Below are 8,170 nucleotides of genomic sequence, written 5' to 3'. Positions count from 1 at the left end.
TGCAGCAGCATCTACTCCATAATCTAGCCAACCTCACTTGAGCTGTTTTCAGGTGACAAGACAGGTGACACAGGTCAGGTGTCTTGACCTTTAAAGTTTCATCTGACCAAACCCCGGAGCTCCCTAAAAACTAGCTTTTAATTTTTATTTTATTTATTTATCTTTATTTTATTTTATTGTATTTTATTTTATTTTATTTTATTCCAGAAAGGAAGGGAGAAGGAGAAAGAGAAACATCAATGATGAGAGAAAATCATTGATCAGCTGCCTCCTGCACGCCCCCTACTGAGAATCGAGCTCACAATCCAGGCATGTGCCCTTGACTGGAATTGAACCTGGGACCTTTCAGTCCACAGGCCAATGCTCTATCAGCTGAGCCAAATCAGCTAGGGCAAAAATTAGCTTTTTAAATGAGCCTGGCTGGTCCCCCTTCCCACAACTGTGTGACAAGTGTTTGCCAAGGCTAACTGGCCCTGCTGCTCAGGTACTGATGGCCATGGCTGGGGATGTTACCCCCCCCAAAGAAAAAGGATGACCTCTAGGTTCTTCCTTCTGCGTACAGCTCTGCTTCTTCTTTAACATTCTGTCACCCTGCCCCTCAGCCTCTAAGCACAGTGAGGACAGTGACCTGTGTGTGTGTCTAGGGGAAGCATGAAGCCCCACTGAGTACAGGCTGTGTGCCTGTGTCTCAGTGTGGTAGCTTCGATGACCTCATGTCCAGATGGGGAGATGAAGGTCACAGCCTCAAACTGCAGATCCAGGCTTAGAACCAAACCTTCCTGGCTCTCATCTATTTATAAATCTCCAGAAGCCACCTTGAGCAGGGAAAGGTGGGCAAGGCAGCTCTTTAGCTGCATCTCTGGTTCATGTTTTGAATGATCTTGGGCTCTGAAGTAGAAGTAGGAGTGTGCCAGGCTCAGGAGGAGGGCATAGCCTGGGCTAGTTTTGACAGGTGGGCCTGAGCTGTCCCTGCGCCTCCCTCACTCCCTGGCTGCTCTTGGTCCACAGGAGAGTAACAACATGGTGGTGCCCGCCATGCAGCTGGCCAGCAAAATCCCGGACATGTCAGTTCAGTTGTGGTCGTCAGCCCTGCTGAGAGGTGAGTATGGCAGCTGGCCCTTCCCAGAAATCAGAGATGCTGAGTAAGCCCTGCTCGGCCTTTGCTCAGACCGGCCTCTACATGCCACAGCCCCAGTCCTAGCATTCCCAGGTTCTCAGGAGGCCATTGGAGGGCAGTGGTCACTGGACTCAGTCATGGCATCAGCTCAGAGTAGGACCTGTGAGGCTGATTCTTGGCATCTGGGTGAAGACTTGGACTGTGAGCCCTTGTGCTTATCCTTGTCCCATTGGCAGGACTGGCTGGGATGCTCTGGGTGCAGGGCGGGGGCTCAGCAGGTGGCTGCTCCCCTATTTACAGAGACTTGCCCTAGGCCCTGAGGAGGAGGCAGTGGATTTTGTGGACTTGTTCAGTTCTCCTGCCTCAGAAGTGGGTGTTGGGTGCCCTGCTTTAGCTAACTCCTGTTTGCAGAGGGACCTTCGTTGCCCAACCAGCCTCTGCGTGGGCCCTGCTGATCACCCATGTTAAGGACATGGCACAGAAACTCAGGAGGGCATTGCGAGGGCTGCTGGCAGGTGGATTTAATTGACCCCAAGACAGGGCTCAAGGCCGGTGATTTGCCAGGTGCACAGGAACCCAATGGTGGAGCCTGGGTGTTGTTTTTTTGCCTCCCGCACATGCTCCAGCCAGGGCCAGGGAATGAACCTGCAACCCAGGTATGTTCCCTTGACCGGGAATCAAACCTGTGACCCTTTGGTGTGTGGACCTGCGCTCTAACCACTTAGCACTACCAGCCAGAGCTGGAGCCTGGGTTTGTCCTTAGGGCTCCACCTATACCCAAGGGGAGGGCTGTGGGGTTGGTGGCAGGCTCACCCATGTGTGTCTTACCCTCAGACCTGAACAAGGCCTGTGGGAATGCAATGGATGCCCACGAAGCCGCCCAAATGCACCAGAACTTCTCTCAGCAGCTGCTCCAGGACCACATCGAGGCCTGCAGCCTCCCCGAGCATAACCTTATCACGGTATAGGCACGAGGTGTGGGAAGACAGATGCGGGTGGTGGTTGGCTCCTCAGGGCTGGCTTACCTTGCGTGCAGCCCTTCAGGGTGTGGGGCACACTTCCTGAGGAGGAAGTTTATGCTTGGCTGCCATCTCCAGCAATTCCTAACTGAGCCTCGTCTCAGGAGCCCCTTGGGTATGGGAAATGGTACTAGTCACCCACGCAGGTGATTCAGAAGGACTTCACTTGTGTGTTCTCTCTTCCTGCAGTGGACAGATGGCCCGCCGCCTGTGCAGTTCCAAGCTCAGAATGGACCCAACACCAGCCTGGCCAGCCTCCTTTGAGACCCCTGGAAGGGACCACCCAGCTTCTCAAGGCCTCCGTGGGGCCTCGTGTGTCCCTGACTTCCACACAGACAGCACTCGCGCTTTCCTCTGAGGCGTGCTGGCATGGTGTCCCCAGGCTTCTTTCCCAGAGCTTCCAAGTTCCCGGGGAGTGTGCAGGGCCAACTCCCACCCTCCCAGGAAGGGCTGGCCAGCTTTCCGCTGTGAATCAGGACCCCAGTGCTGAGGCTTGCAGGTGGAACGTTGGAGCCAATTTTTCAGAGCCATCCTTTCAAGTGGACTTGAACTGCCAGTCCTACTACAAGTTACACTTTCCTGGGACTGTATCTGGATGGGGAGTGCCAGGATGGGCAGCACCACTGGGGCATTGCCACGTGACTTCCATTGCCTGAACTTCTGTGCCAGGCTGGAGTGTTTCCTCTGCTCTCACAGCAGCTTCCAGAGCTTAGAGGCAAGATGCCAATTTCTGGCCAAAAATTGAAAGGAAGAAGTGAGGATGCACATCAGGGACAGAAATGCATGTCCTGCTACAACACTTTTCCCAGCTTGCCTTTCTCTCCAGTGTCCATCCTTCTGACAACTAGTGCCTCTGGTCAGGGGACCCATGAACTCGCCTTCCAAACATCTGTACCTTGACTGGATCACTGTCTGGCCATGGGGGTGCACATGCTGTAAACATGGGTGTGCATGTGTGTGCATACTGTAGACAAGTGTGTGTGTGTGCATGTGCAGTAGATACAGGTTGTGTGTGTGTGTGTGCGTGTGCGTGCGCATATGTGCACATGCATGTGTGTTGATTCTCAGAGCTGGAGCTGAGCTGAGACTCCTGTGTTTGCACCAGCTGCCTTCCCCCATCAGTGTCTGTATTGTGGGGTAGGAAGCAGGGGAAAGGGGAGAGGACCCTCCTCAGTCCAACTCAGGGTCCTGAACGAGGGCAGCTCTGTGGCCTCCTCTGCAGAGGATATTTGCAGATGTCTGGAGCCCAGCCAACCTGGCCCTTGGGAGGGAGGACTACCTACCGTGGGTCTCGGCACAGCATTGAAACCTCTTCCCAAGCTGCCCCCCCTGCCCCCCCCAGGAAGTTCTGCCAGGCTCAGACAGTGTGCTTGATCCTGTGCTCCTCTTGGATACTCTAGGAGGTGCCCCAGTGATGATGGTGGGATTGGGGGCAATCAAGGCAGCCTCCCCCTCCAACTTCTGGCACCTGGGGGCAGTTCCCCACTGAGGGGTGGGGAGTGGTCTTGCTGGTCAGGGTGGCTTGTTGGTTTGTGTCTCATTACCCTTGCACTGTGAAGGCTGCTTCTCGAAGCCTCTGTCTGTGATGGAAGGAACGTTAGGATATGGGATTACTCAGGTAGCTACTTGGGCCCTGAGCCTGGGTGTGCCTTAGCCACAAGCAGGACTGTTAGCAGATCACCCTGCACTGGGCCACTACCCTCACCAGGCCTGTGACAGGGCCCTGCTGCCCACTTGGGGGCCAATGACAGGCATGCAAGTGAGTCACCAGTTAAAGGGGCAGGCTTTCCAGGGCTTGTCCCAAGAGGACCTACCATCCCTGTGTTGCCCAGGAGAACCTGGGTGTTCAGGGCTGCTCCCTCTGCTGACACCCCTGAGTGTGTGAGGCCTGTGGAGGAGGGTGTAAGCCCAGTCAAGCTGTCCCCATTCTGTCTTCCTCCTCCATCAGGGGCCTTCCCCTCCACTCAAGGGATGGAGCCCCCATCTCGCCATAAGCTGCGCCTACCAACCTGGATCCCACACTGTCTAACTTCTCTGTATCCACATTAGTTCAATTGTTGCACATGTTTGTCTCTGTGTATTTATTTAAGCCTTTCTTTGCTTCTAGGGCATTTTGTATGTAGAACAATTTAAATAAGAACCTCAAAACTTAATGTCTGTTCTGATGTTAAAGTGCTTTTAGTGACCACTCTGTTATCTATGTGTGTGTAAAGTTAAGGATAAGTTCTTAAGTTTACAATGAAAAATTCAGTCCTCAACATTTAATATTCCACTTAGCTTTATGGGAGCCAAACCGTGTGTATGGTTTTGAACCTCCCTTTAATGCAGCATCTACCAATAACATCAAGCTGTCATACATACCCCTCTGAGTCCACATTGAGTGTCTCACAGTTTCTCAATCATAAGAATTTAAGACAGGTAGCAAGTGAGCCACCAGAGAGATGTTGCATAAGTGTCATATAGCTAAATGTTTGAAAAAAGTAACGGATAAAAATTCCAAACTCTTGGGCACACAGTAATAGCAGAAGGATTTTGTTGGCAGGTCAATTGCTAAAAATTGGTCAGACCCTCATGTGCTCTCCCCACCTCCTCCTGTTAATAGAAGTGGCCCTGGGCTTGCTGGTCTGGGGTGCTGGTCCTGGAGGTGCTCCCAGGTTCCCTCGAATACAGCTGCCTCCTGCAGGTGGCCACAGGCATGGTGAGGGTCCTCTCCCTGGGGTAAATACTCCCTATCCCACTGACTGAGAGCACAATTGAGTAAGGGCTGCCTGGCACAGTGGATATGCTTGTGGTTGCATTGTTTGTTTTGTTAAAGGGTTTTTAATAAGTATGTTTGGCATAATATCTTTTTAACGGGTTTGTAATATGGTTTTAGCAGCCTGTAACTTCACTGGTGCTTTTAATCAGGAAAACAAATCTATAAATGCAAAACATTGTTTAAAAGACATAACTATACAATATAGCTTCTTGTTTGTGGATTTCTTTTTCTTTGTATTCAAAGTAAAATCACTTGCAGTAGCTATCACTCACTGTGTCCTTGTCCTGCCTTCTGCCCTAATCCTGCACCACCGGACAAGCTTTTGCCTGCCCTACCCAGCCAGCAGGGCTCTAGGGACTTAAATTAACCAACCAGGTGTGAGGGTGCAGAGCCCATACTGGACTGGAGGACCTGGTGGAAACCTGAATCTTCCCCTCTGCTGCTGATGTTCCACTGGTCCAGCCCTGCCTTGAGGGGAGGGAAACCCTGAGACATCCCAGGCCAGGCCTCCTGAAGCACTGTCTGTTCTTCCATGGCCCTCAACAGACTTTTTCACACACCTTGACCAGCCTCCATTTTCCTGGGGAGTTCTTTCCAGGTGTTTTTATGTAAAGGACACAAAATTAGCCATTTATGTTCACAATTCAGTGGTATTAAATATTCACAATGTTGTACAACCAGTACCTCTTTCTAATTCTAGAACTTTTTCCATCACCTGAAAAAGAGACCCTTGATCCCATTAGCAGTCACTCCCCATTCCCTCTCCCACTCCTGATAACCACTAATCTGCTGTTTATGGATTTGCCTGTTCTGAGCATTTCATATAAATGGGATCATATAGCCCTAGCTGGTTTGGCTCAGTGGATAAAACATGCGCCTGTGGCCAAAACCGGTTTGGCTCAGTGGATAGAGCGTCGGCCTGCGGACTGAAAGGTCCCAGGTTCGATTCCGGTCAAGGGCATGTACCTGGGTTGCGGGCACATCCCCAGTGGGGGATGTGCAGGAGACGGCTGATCAATGTTTCTGACTCTCTATCTCTCTCCCTTCCTCTCTGTAAAAAATCAATAAAATATATTTTAAAAAAACCAAAAAACAAAAAACATGCGCCTGTGGACTGAGGGGTCCCAGGTTCGATTCCAGTCAAGGGCACATGCCCAGGTTACAGGCTCCACCCCCCGTAGGGGGCATACAGGAGGCAGCCAATCAATGATTCTATATCATTGATGTTTCCATCTCTTCCTCTCCCTTCCTAATATCAATAAAAAATATATATCTTAAAAATAAATAGGATTATATAACAGTTGGCCTTTTGTGTTTGGCTTCCCTCATTTAGCATATTTTCTAGGTTTATCCACATTGCAGTGAATCAGCACTTCATTCCTTTTTATGACTGAGTAATGTTCCTTGTGTGGGTGGACATTTTGTTCACCTTTCATCTACCAATGGGTGTTTGGCTACTTCCCTCTTGTGGCAAATGTGAGTAGTGCTGCTGTGGGTGTGCTGTACATTTTTGTTTAAACAAGTGTTTTCGATTCTCTTGGGTTGTGCCATGTTTGTTTGTTTTTTCCAATCCTCAGCAAAGGATATGTTTTATTGACTGATGAGAGAGAGAGAGAGAGAGAGAGAGAGAGAGAGAGAGAGAGAGAGAAACATTGATTGACAGGGGATCAAACCTGCAACCTAGATATGTGTCCTGACTGGGAACTGAGCCTGCAACCTTTTAGTGCATGGAAGGATTCTCCAAGCAACTGAGCCATCCAGCCAGGGCTGTGCCATGATTTTAACTTGCAGGGGTGGTGCTGAGCTGCCACCTCTGCTGCAGTGAAGCCCTCCAGTCATTCCTGCACTCTGAGGTGGTGCCCAGGTGGCCTAAACTGCTTGCTCCCGGGGGCACATCTGAGGACTCCTTTGGGCCATGGTCCTGGGGCCAAACTGCTGGTCAGTAGATGTGTGGGTGATTCACCCCAGCACAGTAACCCTGCCATCCCCACCATTGAGATCTGGCTGCCTCTGCCCCGACCCTGCCAACCTGGCTCAGGCAACTTCTTCACTTGGGGTAGGCTCTGCCTGTCAGCTGGATGTCATTTCCTCCCTGTAAGCCTCACAACCCCTATGCAGAAAGTGTGTCCTGAGCTCAGTCAACCAGAACATTGCCATAAGCCCATAGTGGAACTGGCAGGCTGGTCCTGAGATGGCTGCTGTTACAAGAAGTGATCCTTGACACAAGAAGTCACCTTGGCCCTGGCCAGCTAGGGACCTGGGAACCTCACCAACACATGGAAGTGAGTGACTTGCCCATAGAGAGCCTCCAAAGTTATCTCACTTCCATTGTCCATGTAGTTTCAGGAACCCAGCACCTGAGAAGATGTTTTGGTAAGAAGATTCCTAGTGGCCACCTCATGTCTCCAAGCAGGCCTCGCAGACAACACCACAGAGCAGGTTGCCAGCCAGGTCTGCTGACAGAAGCATGACTAAGTCTGGACCCCCATTGCTCATACACATGGGGGACCTATGTGAGGAACTCGGGCAGAAGCCATCAGGATGACATTCAGGGAAGGTCCTGAGGGAGGAGATGCAAGAGGATGGTGAGAAGGAACCAGACAGGATAGGCCCACATGCCAAGAAACCTGCCTATTGTGGCCAAGCAGTTGGGCTCAGGTGGGGGCAGCAGGACAGTGCCCTGGGATGCTGCTGAGGAGGCAGGACCTCTTCCAATTAACCAGTAGTTGCCAGAGAAGTTTCCACAAAATACCAGATGTTGGTGAACAAGGAATAGCTGCTGTGATCGTAGAGTTTTGGGAATCTCTAGTAATTCCAAACAGGTTCTTTCTGGCAGGACTGGTCAGCACAAAGGGACACTGTTCAGAGAAGTCCTTGGTATCTGCAGGACAGACTTGGGAAGTGGATGACAGGAGGTGGCCATGGGACTGGGAGGAGGACAGGAGTGGGCCTCTCAGAGGCCAGGAGGTAGCCAGAGCAGCTAGCTGAGCATCAAATGGCTGGGATGGGGATCATTATTCGTCTTTGACACATACAAACTCCAGTCCTCAGAAATCTGCTGGTTACCCTGCCATCTCTGACACCCCTCCCTTAGCCCCAGTCATACCTCCTACCTGGATGTCGTCCAGTGTATTTCCTGAATAGTCAGAGAACATTCTGTGCTCCCTCTCACCTGTCCCCTGTCAGGGGTAGTCTTCCTGTAGCTGCTCAGCATCACCTGGAACACCCTGGCCAAGGCCTGGCAAATGGTGGGCGGGTCCACGGGGAAGCCCAGGA

The 8,170-nt window shown here is 51.3% G+C and overlaps 1 protein-coding gene across 6 annotated transcripts in view; it reads left to right on the top strand.

The window, feature by feature from the left end:
- MAU2 (MAU2 sister chromatid cohesion factor) overlaps positions 1 to 5,161 on the top strand; it is a 27,254-nt gene extending 22,093 nt beyond the window's left edge. For 5 of the 6 annotated variants that reach the window (XM_006778323.2, XM_006778322.2, XM_006778321.2 and 2 more), the window contains 3 exons: positions 1,009 to 1,099; positions 1,952 to 2,079; positions 2,326 to 5,161. In XM_006778323.2, the coding sequence (XP_006778386.1) occupies positions 1,009 to 1,099; positions 1,952 to 2,079; positions 2,326 to 2,400 (294 nt within the window). In that variant the 3' untranslated portion in view covers positions 2,401 to 5,161. Of the gene's footprint in view, positions 1 to 1,008; positions 1,100 to 1,951; positions 2,093 to 2,325 lie in introns of all 6 variants that reach the window. The other variant, XM_015557716.1, reaches the window with a different exon arrangement.
- The last annotated feature ends 3,009 nt before the right edge of the window (positions 5,162 to 8,170 follow it).

Source organism: Myotis davidii, unplaced genomic scaffold (genome assembly GCF_000327345.1).
Source record: "Myotis davidii unplaced genomic scaffold, ASM32734v1 scaffold448, whole genome shotgun sequence".
Taxonomy (NCBI): Eukaryota; Metazoa; Chordata; class Mammalia; order Chiroptera; family Vespertilionidae; genus Myotis; species Myotis davidii.
Note: the sequence above shows the minus strand (reverse complement) of the source record. Positions and strands in the feature narration are given on the sequence as shown.